Source organism: Oncorhynchus tshawytscha, linkage group LG21, assembly GCF_018296145.1.
Source record: "Oncorhynchus tshawytscha isolate Ot180627B linkage group LG21, Otsh_v2.0, whole genome shotgun sequence".
Lineage (NCBI taxonomy): Eukaryota > Metazoa > Chordata > Actinopteri > Salmoniformes > Salmonidae > Oncorhynchus > Oncorhynchus tshawytscha.
In genome coordinates, this window is record NC_056449.1 from 23,559,457 (window position 1) to 23,575,175 (window position 15,719).

Genomic DNA, 15,719 nt, shown 5'->3' on the forward strand with positions numbered 1-15,719 from the left:
CATCCAAATGCTCTCTAGCAAACTTCAGACGGGCCTGGACATGTACTGGATTAAGCAGGGGGACACATCTGGCACTGCAGGATTTGAGTCCCTGGCGGCGTAGTGTGTTACTGATGGTAGGCTTTGTTACTTTGGTCCCAGCTCTCTGCAGGTCATTCATTAGGTCCCCCCGTGTGGTTCTGGGATTTTTGCTCACCGTTCTTGTGATCATTTTGACCCCACGGGGTGAGATCTAGCGTGGAGCCCCAGATCGAGGGAGATTATCAGTGGTCTTGTATGTCTTCCATTTCCTAATAATTGCTCCCACAGTTGATTTCTTCAAACCAAGCTGCTTACCTATTGCAGATTCAGTCTTCCCAGCCTGGTGCAGGTCTACAATTTTGTTTCTGGTGTCCTTTGACAGCTCTTTGGTCTTGGCCATAGTGGAGTTTGGAGTGTGGCTGTTTGAGGTTGTGGACAGGTGTCTTTTATACTGATAACAAGTTGAAACAGGTGCCATTAATACAGGTAACGAGTGGAGGACAGAGGAGCCTCTTAAAGAAGAAGTTACAGGTCTGTGAGAGCCAGAAATCTTGCTTGTTTGTAGGTGACCAAATACTTATTTTCCACCATAATTTGCAAATAAATTCATAAAAAATCCTACAATGTGATTTTCTGGATTTTTTTCCTAATTTTGTCCGTCATAGTTGAAGTGTACCTATGATGAACATTACAGGCCTCTCTCATCTTTTTAAGTGGGAGAACTTGCACAATTGGTGGCTGACTAAATACTTTTTTGCCCCACTGTACACTTAGGTTGGAGTCATTAAAACTTGTTTTTCAACCACTCCACAAATGATTTGTTAACAAACTATAGTTTAGGCAAGTCGGTTAGGACATCTACTTTGTGCAGGACACAAGTAACTTTTTCTACAATTGTTTACAGAAAGATTATTTCACTGTATCACATTTCCAGCTGGTCAGAAGTTTACATACACTAAGTTGACTGTGCCTTTAAACAGCTTGGAAAATTCCAGAAAATGATGTCATGGCTTTAGAAGCTTCTGATAGGATATTTGACATCATTTGAGTCAATTGGAGGTGTACCTGTGGATGTATTTTAAGGCCTACCTTCAAACTCAATGCCTCTTTGCTTGACATCATGGGAAAATCTAAAGAATTCAGCCAAGACCTCAGAAAAGAAATTGGAGAACTCCATAAGTCTGGTTCATCCTTGGGAGCAATTTCCAAAAGCCAGAAGGTACCATGTTATCTGTAAAAAGAATAGTACACAAGTATAAACACCATGGGACCACGCACCCGTCATACCGTTCAGGAAGGACACGCGTTCTGTCTCCTAGAGATGAAAGTACTTTGGTGCGAAAAGTGCAAATCAATCCCAGAAGTGCAAAAGAACTTGTGAAGATGCTGGAGGAAACAGGTACAAAAGTATCTATATCCACAGTAAAACGAGTCCTATATCGACATAACCTGAAAGGCCGCTCAGCAAGGTAGAAGCCACTGCTCTAAAACTGCCATAAAAAAACTCAGACTACAGTTTGCAACTGCACATGGGGACAAAGATCATACTTTTTGGAGAAATGTCCTCTGGTCTGATGAAACAAAAATAAAACTGTTTGGCCATAATAACGACGGTTATGTTTGGAGGAAAAATGGGAGGCTTGCAAGCTGAAGAACACCATCCCAACCGTGAGACACGGGGGCGGCAGCATCAAGTTGTGGGGTGCTTTGCTGCACGAGGGACTGGTGCACTTCACAAAATAGATGGCATCGTGAAGTAGGAAAATTATGTGGATATATTGAAGCAACATCTCAAGACATCAGTCAGGAAGTTAAAGCTTGGTCGCAAATGGGTCTTCCAAATGGACAATGACCCCAAGCATACTTCCAAAGTTGTGGCAAAATGGCTTAAGGACAACAAAATCAAGGTAGTGGCCATCACAAAGCCTTGACCTCAATCCTATAGAACATTTGTGAGCAGAACTGTAAAAGAGTGTGCGAACAAGGAGGCCTACAAACCTGACTCAGTTACACCAGCTCTGTCAGGAGGAATGGGCCAAAATTCATCCAACTTATTGTGGCCCACTGATGAAATATATCACTCTCTACTATTATTCTGGCACTTCACATTCTTAAAATAAAAAGTGGTGATTCTAACTGACCTAAGACAGGACATTTTTACTAGGATTAAATGTCAGGAATTGTGAAAAACTGAGTTTAAATGTACTTGGCTAAGGTGTATGTAAACATCCGACTTCAACTGTATTTTTGTAAACAACAGCTGTTGCACGATATCTAAGGCAGTCTCGAGCTAATGCTCACCTGAGATAGAGTTTCTCATGACAAGCTGCAGACCACACTACCTACCGAGAGAGTTTTCATCTATCTTCTTTGTAGCTGTTTACATACCACCACAGTCAGAGGCTGGCACCAAGATAGCATTGAATGAGCTGTATTCCGCCATAAGCAAACAAGAAAATGCTCACCCAGAGGCGGTGCTCCTAGTAGCCGGGGACTTTAATGCAGGGAAACTTAAATCAGCTTTACCAAATTTTTATCAGCATGTTAAATGTGCAACCAGGGGGAAAATAACTCTGGACCATCTATACTCCACACATAGAGATGCATACAAAGCTCTCCCTCGCCCTCCATTTGGCAAATTTGACCATAATTCCATCCTCCTGATTCTTGCTTACAAGCAACAATTACAGCAGGAAGCACCAGTGACTAGATCAATAAAAAAGTGATCAGATGAAGGAGATGCTAAGCTACAGATCGTGGACTAAAGGAAACAGCAGACGGAGCTCCCCTTATCCACATCGATGGGACAGTAGTGGAGAAGGTGGAAAGTTAAGTTCCTCGACATACAAATCACGGACCAACTGAAATGGTTCACCCAGACAGAAAGCATGGTGAAGAAAGCGCAACAGCGCCTCTTCAACCTCAGGAGGCTGAGGATATTTGGCTTGTCACCAAAAACACTCACAAACTTTTACAGATGCACAATCGAGAGCATCTTGTCGGGCTGTATCACTGCCTGGTACGACAACTGCTCCGCCCACAACCGTAAGGCTCTCCAGAGGGTAGTGAGGTCTGCACAACGCATCACCGGGGGCAAACTACCTGCCCTCCAGGACACCTACACCACCCGATGTCACAGGACGGCCATAAAGATCATCAAGGACAACAACCACCTGAGCCACTGCCTGTTCACCCTGCTGTCATCCAGAAGGCGAGGTCAGTACAGGTGCATCAAAGCTGGGACCGAGAGACTGAAAAACAGCTTCTATCTCAAGGCCATCAGACTGTTAAACAGCCATCACTAACATTGAGTGGCTGCTGCAAACATACTGATTCAAATCTCTAGCCACTTTAATAATTAAAAATTGGATGTAATAAATGTATCACTAGTCACTTTAAACAATGCCACTTTATATAATGTTTCCATACCCTACATTACTCATCTCATATGTATATACTGTACTCTATACCATCTACTGCATCTTGCCTATGCCGTTCGGCCATCGCTCATCCATATATTTATATGTACATATTCTTATTAATTCCTTTACACTTGTGTGTATAAGGTAGTGGTTGTGAAATTGTTAGATATTACTGCACAGTCGGAACTAGAAGCACAAGAATTTTGCTACACTCGCATTAACATCTGCTAACCATGTGCATGTCACCAATAAAATTTGATTTGATTTGATACAGGGCTGTTTTGCTAGCACAGACTGGAATATGTTCCGGGATTCCTCCAATGTCATTGAGGAGTACACTGCATCTGTCATTGGCTTCATCAGTAAGTGCATCGTTGACGTCGTCCCCACAGTGACCATACGTACATACCCCAACCAGAAGCTATGTATTACAGGCAGCATCCACACTGAGCTAAAGGCTAGAGCTGCCGCTTTCAAGGAGGGGGACTCTAACCCGGACGCTTATAAGAAATCCCGCTATGCCCTCCTACGAACCATGAAACAGGCAAATTGTCAATATAGGACTAAGATCGAATCACCGGCTCTGACGCTCATCGGACGTGACAGGGCCTGCAAACCATTACAGACTACAAAAGGAAGCACAGCCGAGAGCTGCCCAGTGACACGAGCCTACCGGACGAGCTAAACTGCTTCTATGCTCGCGTTGATGCAAATAACACTGAAACATGCATGAGAGCACCAGCTGTACCGGAAGACTGTGTGATCACGCTCTCCACAGCCAATGTGAGCAAGACCTTTAAACAGGTCAACATTCACAAGGCCGCAGGGCTAGACGGATTACAGGCACGTGTACTGCGAGCATGCGCTGATCAACTAGCAAGTTTCTTCACTGACATTTTCAACCTCTCCCTGTCCGAGTCTGTAATACCAACATGTTTTAAACAGACCAGCATAGTGCCTCTGCCTAAACGACTACTGACCCATAGCACTCATGTCTGTAGCTATGAAGTGCTTTGAAAGGCTGGTCATGGCTCACAACACCATCATCCCAGAAACCCTAGACTTCAATTTGCATACCGCCCAAAAAGATCCACAGATGATGCAGTCTCTATTGCACTCCACACTGCCCTTTCCCGCCTGGACAAAAGGGACACTTATGTGAGAGTGCTATTCATTGACTACAGCTTAACGTTCAACACCATAGTGCCCTCAAACTCATCACTAAGCTAAGGAGCCTGGGACTAAACACCTCCCTCTGCAACTGGATCCTGCACTTGCTGACGGGCCACCCCCAGGTGGTAAAGGTAGGTAACAACACATCCACCACACTGATCCTCACCACAGGGGCCCCTGAAGGATGTGTGCTCAGCCCCCTCCCGTAATCCCTGTTCACTCATGACTGCACGGCCAGGCACGACTCAAACAACATCATTAAATTTGCAGATGACACAACTGTGATAGGCCTGATCACTAACTTCAACGAGACAGCCTATAAGGAGACCTGGCCGTGTGGTGCCAGGACAACAACCTCTCCCTCAAAGTGATCAAGACAAAGGAGATGATTCTGGATTACAGGAAAAGGAGGACCGAGCACGCCCTCATTCTCATTGACGGGGCTACAGTGGAGCAGGTTGAGAGCTTCAAGTTCCTTGGGGTCCACATCACCAACAAACTAACATGGTCCAAGCACACCATGACAGTTGTGAAACTGGCACGACAAAACCTACTCCCCCTCAGGAGACTGAAAAGATTTGGCATGGGTCCGCAGAACCTCAAAAAGCAGCACTCTACAGCAGCACCATCAAGAGCACTGGTTGCATCACTGCCTGGTATGGCAACTGCTCGGCCTCCGACCGCAAGGCACTACAGAGCGTAGTGTGAATGGCCCAGTACATCACTGGGGCCAAGCTTACTGCCATCCAGGACCTCTATACCAGGTGGTGTCAGAGGAAGGCCCTAAATATTGTCAAAGACTCCAGCCACTCTAGTCATAGACTGTTCTCTCTGCTACCACAAGGCAAGCGGTCCTGGAGTGCCAAGTCTAGGTCCATTAGGCTTCTAAACAGCTTCTACCCCCAAGCCATAAGACTCCTGAACATCTGGTCAAATGGCTACCCAGACTATTTGCATTGCCCCCCACCCCCCACCACTCTCTGGCGTCATCTATGCATAGTCACTTTAATTAACTTTACCTACATGTACATACTACCTCAACTAACCGGTGCCCCCACACATAGACTCTATACCGGCAACGCCCTGTATATATTGTTATTTTTTACTGCTGCTCTTTAATTTATTTTCTCTCTTATTCTTATCCGTATTTTTTGAAACTGCACTGTGGTTAGGAGCTCGTAAGTAAGCATTTCACTGTAAGGTCTACACCTGTTGTGCTCGGCGCATGTGACTAATAACATTTGATTTGAAGAGCACTTGAGCATATTTTCTTCACCGCAGTCAGAATTGTCATTACTTGGTGGTGAAGCATATCACTTTTCCAGTCCCCTTACTAGATGGGCCTGGCTGAACATTGTGTGCCAACAGTTTGAAAAGGCCTGATGGCAGTGCATGCCAAGAGTCTTTTTGGTAACCAGATAGACTGAAACATTTCAACTTCAGTCAGATGCCTTCGAGCCACTTATGAAGGGCAGGTGAAGAAAGGCAAGACAGGAGAGCTAATTTCTCCATCTTCATTATCTTTCCTACATTCGGTTTTAATTTAAAACACGCTCCTCAACCTCTCGTGACATGTAATTGTGAAGAACATAGTCGCTACCATTCTGTAAATCTGTGTATCCTTTCATTATTCAGTGTCCTCACTGCCCATAGACTGTATAATGTCCTCACAGCCCATAGACTGTATAATGTCCTCACAGCCCATAGACTGTATAATGTCCTCACAGCCCATAGACTGTATAATGTCCTCACAGCCCATAGACTGTATAATGTTCTCACAGCCCATAGACTGTATAATGTCCTCACTGCCCATAGACTGTATAATGTCTTCACTGCCCATAGACTGTATAATGTCCTCACAGCCCATAGACTGTATAATGTCCTCACAGCCCATATGTGTAGCTCTGTTTTGTATGGCTGGGTGAAGAGAACAGGCTCCATGTGAGGAGACCGCTTTAATTATGCATGTGCTTCAGCTCACCAGAGAATACAAAACACAGCTAGCAGAGATGTATCACGTGCGGCTGCAATACGAGACAGGGAGATTTATGCTGATTCACGAGATGGCCTAATTGTAAATGCTTTGATGCAATAAACTGAAAATGTTACTGCATATTACTGCGCTGAAGGTTTTTGGGGCACAAAAAAAGGTGGATGTTCTATTTGTGAAACAATGAAACTGTCCCTCGTTTGACATATGAATGGATGCTTGTAATGATGAAATTCCACATTTTGAAATGCAGGATGACTCAATCATTTTTGGAACAATTCACATGAACAAAATTGTTTGTGTTTTGCAATTGCATCAGAGGTTGCAAAATGGAAGTCTAAATAGACTGTTATTAAGCCTCTTGGCGCTGAGAATAGACTACTTGGTGCCATGCAATATCCTGATAAAAATGACTATCATCAGTTATCTGTGAGGGATTGGGTTGGTTCCAACGAAGGGGCAAGTGTCCCTTATTGATTGGCTTCTTGTTATTCCACCTCCATGCATTGATGAGAAATGACTATAAAATATATAAAAAGGCAATAAAGGCAATAAAGTCGGCCAGACAACAACAAATGAGACTTTCTTTGGACTTTGTGCTTTACTATTTCAGCAGGTAAATAATTTCCTTATAACATAATATTGCATTCACAGCTGTTTTAAAATAGGCCAGCCTCGAACACTGAATTCCACTATACAGAAGGCCAATTACAAGTGAGGTTACAGACCTTTTAATCTCATTAATTGCCAGCGGTCGTGAACGGTTTCCGAAAACAGAGTTGCAATTTGAGCCAACGTGAAGGTCACATTATCGGTCTAGTTGACCACTGCAAGTGCATAATCACTTCACAGGACGGACATTTTGACGGATATTCTAAAGAGAAGGACAGACAGAAATTGCAATATGAGATAACCCAGACTCTTCACTGTCTGATTTATCCAACAGTTTAGAAGATGCATAATATTCTACAAAAATCAGAAATTAAAGTGTTTTTTGCTAAACATATTTAAAATGGCCAGAAGGGGGGAGAAATGATTTAGGAAAATGAAGAGCCTTCTAATACTGAACAAAAATATAAACGCAACATGTAAAGTGTTGGTCCCATGTTTCATGAGCTAAAATAAAAGATCCCAGAAATGTTCCATATACACAAAAAGCTTGTTTCTCTCAAATTGTGCACAAATTTGTTTAAGTCCCTGTTAGTGAGCATTTATTATGTATATCCATCTGACAAGTGTGGAATATCAAGAAGCTGATTAAACAGAATGATTTGGGTGCACCTTGTGCTGGGGACAATAACAGGTCACTCTAAAATGTGCAGTTGTCACACAACACAATACCAAAGATGTCTCAGGTTGAGGGAAGCATGCAATTGACATTCTGACTGCAGGAATGTCCACCAGAGCTGTTGCCAGAGAATTTTACATTAATTGCTCTACCATAAGCCGCCTCCAACCTCTTGAGGTTATGGTATGAGCTGGCAGTCATAAGCTACAGGCAACGAACACAATTGCATTTTATCGACGGCAATTTGAATGCACAGACAGATACTGTGACAAGATCCTGAGGCCCATTTTTTTTTAACCTATTTGTGACCAACAGATGCATATCTGTATTCCCAATCATGTGAAATCCATATATTAGGGCCTAATTTATTTATTTCAATTGACTGATTTCCTTATATGAACTGTAAAATCTTACAAATGGTTGCTCAGTGTACATAAGCTACATTCTTAATTGTCACTTTTTATCCCTCTTGAAAGTTTGAGTTTGTGCTAGACATAAACCTGCACAAATTTAGAAATCTATTCCGGATGTCAGATAAGAAGTAAGAATAAAGCTATTCTATTTTGGCTGTTCTATTCTATATTAGGTGCAGTCTACTAAGGTGTAATAAATGCTGGGCGCACATGTGCAATAGGTTAATTTAGGACAGAGATTGTAGTTTGTATGCCCTGATATCAGGAGCTGGCTGCGAAAAGTTTGATTAAACAATTCAGAGACGGAAACTAATAGATCAGATGACAAATATTTAAGGAAAGCGAATTGATATACAATCCCTTAAATCAGCTGTAACTTTCAATAGAAAAAAAAAACTTTAAATAATTGAGTGACCCTGAATCCTGAAAACGAATGCTGAAGTCGCTTGCAGACAGAGCAGACAGACTCCTCCTCCCTCTCTATAATTATTATGGCCATAGGATGTCCCAGACTGGTCTCATAGACTAGATGTAACATAGTAAACATAAATCCAGGACACTCAAGTTAGTATGATATGTTACGTTTGGTATGGTTACACAAGATAGAAGGTAACTTATGGCAAAAATTAAAGGAGGGTGGATGGTCAAGTTGGATGGGTGGGCGTATAAAGTGAACATCTAGCAACCCAAATGTTGCGTGTTCGAACCTCATAATGTACGACTTTAGCAACTTTGCAACTATTTAGCACGTCAGCTAACCCTTCACCTAACCCTAACCCTTCCACTGATCCTTTAACCTAACAGTGAACCTTAACACGTGACCACTAGAGCTAGCTAACGTTAACCACAACAAATTGGAATTCGTAACATATCATAGGTTGTTCAAATTCATAATATGCTGCAATTTATGCAAATGTATAACATATTGTACAAATTGTAATTCTTAACACATCATACAAAATGGATGATCGACATCCACATATGAATACATACCATAAAGTACCACAGTAACAGTCATAATAATACCCATAAAACGTAGCAGTCAAACAAGGAAATGGTTCCAATTGTTTTTCCACCATTCCTTTTTTTTAAACACTTAAAATAAAGGCTGTGTTTCGTGTGGGCTTACCCTGGCGTGACGTTTTGATAACAGTGCGAAACTCTCTAGAGAACAAGGTGACGTATCAATATATTCTCCTGTATTTAACCCCTCAAAATGAAATTCTAATTAGCTGCTAATGAGGCTATCATAAAGAAAATACTAATGCCATGATCTGAACTAGACTGCCGAATCGAGGCAAAGGTAAGTATCACTGGGTTAACTATATGTAACGGATGTGAAACGGCTAGCTTAGTTAGTGGTGGTGCGCGCTAAATAGCGTTTCAATCGGTGACGTCACTTGCTCTGAGACCTTGAAGTAGTGGTTCCCCTTGCTCTGCAAGGGCCGCGGCTTTTGTGGAGCGATGGGTGGAAGTTTTAAATTGACACAATACCTCTTAGCAAAGGGGTCAGCTTGAGATATGTAGGAGCTTGCCGGGATTTGTAGTCTTGCATGATGTCTACTGTGATGCTAATTAGCATTTTCAATAGAAATAGAGCCGAATATATTGATAAGTCACCTTGTCCGAGAGAGATTTACATGGTTATCAAAACGTCACAGCTGTAAACCTACACAAAATGGGCATTATGACACCTCCACTGTGGGGCTCTATGAAACATAGCTTGCTAAAATAGGTATCTCGGATATACGTACAGAATAATACGAAATGCTCTGAGACCACGTTGGATGCCCGCAAAGCATTTGATGAAGAAGCTTCAGTATCTAGCTACACTGGGGCGGCCAACCCTGCTATCAACTCCGAAACACATCCCCGCTACTTGTTAATTCCAAGAAAGTAGCATACTTTCATACATTTACACAGAGCATAAAGAGAAATTGCACTACAAAGACGAAAACATTTTTCGAGCGGACACCAGAGGCAACTTTCGCTACAAAGTAAAAAGCAGCGAGCATAACGATGCGCTCGCAGGAACAGGTCGGAGATCTGCAAAGATGTTGTGTTTTGCACCCTTTTCAGAGATAGCAATGTGATTAGTAAAAAAATATCCTTTACCTGATCATATCGAGGTCTTCCAAGCTGGAACGCAGGACAAGCTGCATATTGCGCCATGACAGCGAATGAGATGATTTATTAAAGAAGTGAATCATGAAACTGGATTTTTAAGTAGTGAACTAGCTATACTTCCAGTGAAACGGTTGTCACTAGTTACTACAACCACAAAGTCATAAACCCCGCCTATTTCTACAAATTATCTTCTTAAAATGGAATTTCAAACCTAATCTTAACCACACTGCTAACCTTATGCCTAACCTTCAATTAAGACAAGTCCAGCAATTTTTAGTTTTCATTCGTTTTTACAATATAGTACATTTTGACTTAGGTGACTGTGGAAATCCAGTGAAACGACTGAAGCGATGAATCGCGATGTTACTTGGGAGGTGTAGTTTCTGTCATGTCGCGTTACACAGCGAAAGTCAGTCAAGATGACTACACATCCCAAAGAACTGATCAGCTGAGAGGTTGCATAATGGTTCTTGTGGTGTGGTCATTCATATATGTTACATAGATTCACAGAGGAACCCCTGTTGACCCAATTTTACTTGCACAGTGTTGCACTGTCTGTACCACAGGAGGTTGGTGGCACCTTAATTGGGGAGGACTGGCTTGTAGTAATTGCTGGAGCAGAATCAGTGGAATGGTATCAAACACATGGTTTCAATGTATTTGATGCCATTCCATTCCCTCCTTTCCAGCCATTATTATGTGATGTCCTCCCCTCAAGAGACTCCCGTGGCTACACAATGAGCCTAGGAGTCGGCAGAAGACAGCATTAATCACAACACCCAATGACATTTTTGTAATGAACGAGCTTGTGTACTGCTTAGCCAGTACCACTTCCTTGTGATTCGGCCCATACCTGGCGTGAAGCTGATCAAACAATGTTTGAAAAGGGTCTAAATACAAATGCTGTAGGCTTACTGTACAGTAGGTTAGGGTTACCGCTATTCTGATTTAAGTTTTGCCAGAAATGTTTGACTTCAACCTTTGAGCTTCTGTAATGTGGAAGTTTGAATTAAGTCTTGTTATAAAGTTACTGAAAAGACAAGCCATGCATTTTTACATTGGAGCAATTCAAAGCCATTCATTCAATGTGTAAACTGATACTAACCTGATATTAGATCATGTGTAACCTGTTTTATTATTCAGCTGTTCACATCTAAGTAGCTTTTATACTGTGAGACATACATCAATTCAAATCAAACTTTATTTGTCACATGCGCCAAATACAACAAGTGTAGACCTTACCATGAAATTCTTAATTACACACCCTTAACAAACAATGCAGTTCAAGAAAGAGTTAAGAAAATATTTACCAAATAAACTAAAGTAAAAAATAATAAAAAGTTACACAATAAAATAATAGTAGCAGCAGTGTAAAAACAAATGGGGGTGGGGGGTTAATGTAAATAGTCAGGGTGGCCATTTGATTAATTGTTCAGCAGTCTTATGGCTTGGGGATAGAAGCCATTAAGGAGCCTTTTGGTCCTAGACTTGGTGCTCCAGGAGCGTTTGCCGTGCGGTAGCAGAGAGAACAGTCTAGGACTGGGTGACTGTTGTCTTTGACAATTTGGGGGGGTTTTCCTCTGACACCACCTGGTATAGAGGTTCAGGATGGCAGTAAGCTTGGCCCCAGTGATGTACTGGGGCCTACGCACTACCCTCTATGGCGCCTTATGGTCAAATGCAGAGCAGTTGCCATATCAGGCGGTGATGCAACCGTTCAGGATGCTCTCGATGGTGCAGCTGTAGAACTGCTTTTTGAGGATCTGGGTACCCATGCCAAATCTTTTCAGTCTCCTGAGGGGGAAAAGGTACTGTTGTGCCCTCTTCACGACTGTCTTGGTGTGTTTGGACCATGATAGTTTGTTGGTGATGTGGACACCAAGGAACTTGAAACTCTCGACCCGCTCCACTACAGCCCTGTCGATGTTAATGGTGGCCTAGTCGGCTCATCTTTTCCTGTAGTCCACAATCCGCTTCTTAGTCTTGCTCACATTAAGGGAGAGGTTGTTGATCTGGCACCATACTGCCAGGTCTCTGACCTCCTCCCTATAGGCTGTCTTATCGTTGTTGGTAATCAGGCCTACAACTGTTGTGTCGTCAGCAAACTTCATGATGTTGTTGGAGTCGTGTTTGGCCAAGCAGACGTGGGTGAACATGGGGGGACCGGAAGGGACTAAGCACGCACCCCTGAGGGGCCCCAGTGTTGAGGATCAGCGTGGCAGACGTGTTATTGCCTACCCTTACCACCTGGGGAGGCCCATCAGGAAATCCAAGATTTGGTTGCAGAGGAAGGTGTTCAGTCCCAGGGTCCTTAGCTTAGTGATGACCTTTGTGGGCACTACGGTGTTGAACGCCGAGCTGTAGTCAATGAATAGCATTCTCACATAGGTGTTCCTTTTGTTCAGGTGGGAAAGGACAGTGTGGAGTGCGATTGAGATTGTGTCATCTGTGGGTATTTTGGGGCGGTATGAAAATTGAAATGGGTCTAGGGTATCCAGGATGATGCTGTTGATGTGAGTCATGACCAGCCTTTCAAAGCACTTCATGGCTACCAGCGTGAGTGCTACGGGGCAGGATATAATTTAGGCAGGTTACCTTCGCTTCCTTGGGCACAGGGACTATTCTAGTCTGCTTGAAACATGTAGGTATTAGACTCGGTCAGGGAGACGTTGAAAATGTCAGTGAAGACACTTGCCAGTTGGGTCCGCGCATGCTATGAGTACACGTCCTGGTAATCTGTCTGGCCACACGGCTTTGTGAATGTTGACCTGTTTAAAGGTCTTGCTCACATTGCCTACTGAGAGCATTATCACGCAGTCGTCCGGAACAGCTGGTGCTCTCATGCATGCTTCAGTGTCGCTTGCCTCAAAGCAAGCATAAAAGGCATTTAGCTCGTCCAGTAGGCTCTCGTCACTGGGCAGCTCACGGCTGGGTTTCACTTTGTAGTCTGTAATAGTTTTTATAGCCCTGCCACATCCAACAAACATCAGAGCCGGTGTAGTAGGATTTAATTTTAATCCTGTATTGACGCTTTGCCTGTCTGATGGTTCGTTTGAGGGAGTCGTGGGATTTCTTATAAGCGTCTGGATTAGTGTCCCACTCCTTGAAAGCGGCAGCTCTAGACTTTAGCTCGATGCAGATGTTGCCTGTAATCCATGGCTTCTGGTTGGGATATGTATATACGGTCACTGTGGGGACAACGTTGTCGATGCCCTTATTGATAAAGTCGATGACTAAGGTAGTATACTCCTCAATGCCATTGGATGAATCCCGGAACATATTCCAGTCTGTGCTAGCAAAACAGTCCTGTAGTGTAGCATCCGCATCATCTGACCACTTCCGTATTGAGCGAGTCACTGGTACTTCCTGCTTTAGTTTTTGCTTGTAAGCAGGAACCAGGAGGATAGAATTATGGTCAGATTTGCCAAATGGAGGGTGAGGGAGAGCTTTGTATGCGTCTTTGTGTGTGGTCTAGGATTTTCTTTCCTCTGGTTGCACATGTGACATGCTGTTAGAAATGAGGTCAAACGGATTTAAGTTTGCCTGCATTAAAGTCCCCAGGCCACTAGGAGCACCGCTTCTGGATGAGCATTTTCTTGTTTGCTTATGGCCTTATACAGCTCGTTGAGTGCGGTCTTAGTGCCAGCATCGATTAGTGGTGGTAAATAGACTGCTACAAATAATATAGATGAGAACTCTCTTGGTAGATAGTGTGGTCTACAGCTTATCATAAGGTACTCTACCTCAGGCGAGCAATATCTGGAGATTTAATATTAGACATTGCCACCAGCTGTTATTGATACACCCCTGCCCCTAAAACGTAGCTTCTCTGTCCTGCTAATGCATAGAAAATCCCACCTGCTCATATTTGATGTCCAGAAGTTATTTTCGGTCATATGGTAGCAGAAACATTATGTACAAAATAAGTTTTAAAAAAATACGTTTCAAACAACTTGTAAAAACTAAGAAAATAGCACAGTTGGTTAGGAGCCCGTAAACCAGCAGTCATCCCCTCCAGCGCCATTCTCTCTCTCTCTCTCTCTCATATATATATATATATATATATACACTGAAAAGTGATTCTAAATTTAAAAAAATAAAAATAATAATTGCTTTGGAAATGTATTATAATTTATCTCACGCTTTGAAAAGTAGTGCTTTTATTTTTCGAATTAGTACATTGTATAGTCCGTGCGTTAACCTTTTCAAACTGTGCTCCAAATCGTTTTGATGTCGGAGCATCTGCGCCTTCAATTTAACATAATCACGATCGGAACCTCTATCGTTGTCCTGTCTTGCCACAGCACTGTGAAACGCAGCACATTTAAGAATATGAATGGTCTAGTTATGTAAGGGATCAAGGGGATTGGATGCATGTATTAAAGAAACGCCCCTCCAGATTAGAGTAAAAAGAGCAGCGCGGTAGTGCTGTTTAATGTACAATGTTGTCAACAAAAGTAGGTTAGTCTTACTCCCGTCCCTATTGCTGAATGCAGCCTTTTGACAGCATGTACTGAAATCGATTGAATTTACATTTGCATTAGTCCCCTCGTTTGGTGATTGGCATTTAGGATAAAAACGCATTCGTGCTTGATCTGAAAGTGTGGTCTGAGGCTCCGTATGGAGGGTGTGACGCAATCGCGAAGCCTCCAAAGGCATGCCGTTCCCGTGGCCTCACAAATTTTGGAACAATGCGAAGGGCTCCTTATAGCTCAGTATAACTCCGCATTGGCATGATTGGCTGAGGGTAGGTGGGGGTGGGAGGTCCTGTTTAACACAAACTCACTTCCTTGACAACAGTTCTACTCAACAGCTCGACGCTGCTCCGCTAAACGCAATATGTATGAATGCCCTGACTTCTGCAGAGGCCGTATCACCATAAATGCTTCAGTGCCAATGCAGACGCCAGATTAACCATGTATCCTTTTAGGCTGTGACAACGAAAAGGTAGCAGACAGATCTACAGTATGTTTTAGCATGGCTGTGACAAAGAAAAGGTAGCAGACAGATCTACAGTATGTTTTAGCATGGTTGTGACAACGAAAAGGTAGCAGACAGATCTACAGTATGTTTTAGCATGGCTGTAACAACAAAAAGGTAGCAGACAGATCTACAGTATGTTTTAGCATGGCTGTGACAACGAAAAGGCAGCAGACAGATCTGCAGTATATTTTAGCATGGAAGTTTGGTAGGGTGACCGGATTTGTAACTGAAAATAATTTAGCAAACAGACTGTGAACCGAAAAGTGTATGTTTGATTCTAGAGGGGGACAATAAATAATTTG

The 15,719-nt window shown here is 42.9% G+C and overlaps 1 protein-coding gene across 1 annotated transcript in view; it reads right to left on the reverse strand.

The window, feature by feature from the left end:
* The window catches only part of sfxn5a (sideroflexin 5a), a 41,833-nt gene extending 31,262 nt beyond the window's left edge, over positions 1–10,571 (reverse strand). The window contains exon 1 of the mRNA XM_042303219.1: positions 10,423–10,571. Coding sequence (XP_042159153.1) covers positions 10,423–10,479 — 57 coding nt within the window. The 5' untranslated portion in view covers positions 10,480–10,571. The remainder of the gene's footprint in view (positions 1–10,422) is intronic.
* Between the last annotated feature and the right edge of the window lie 5,148 nt (positions 10,572–15,719).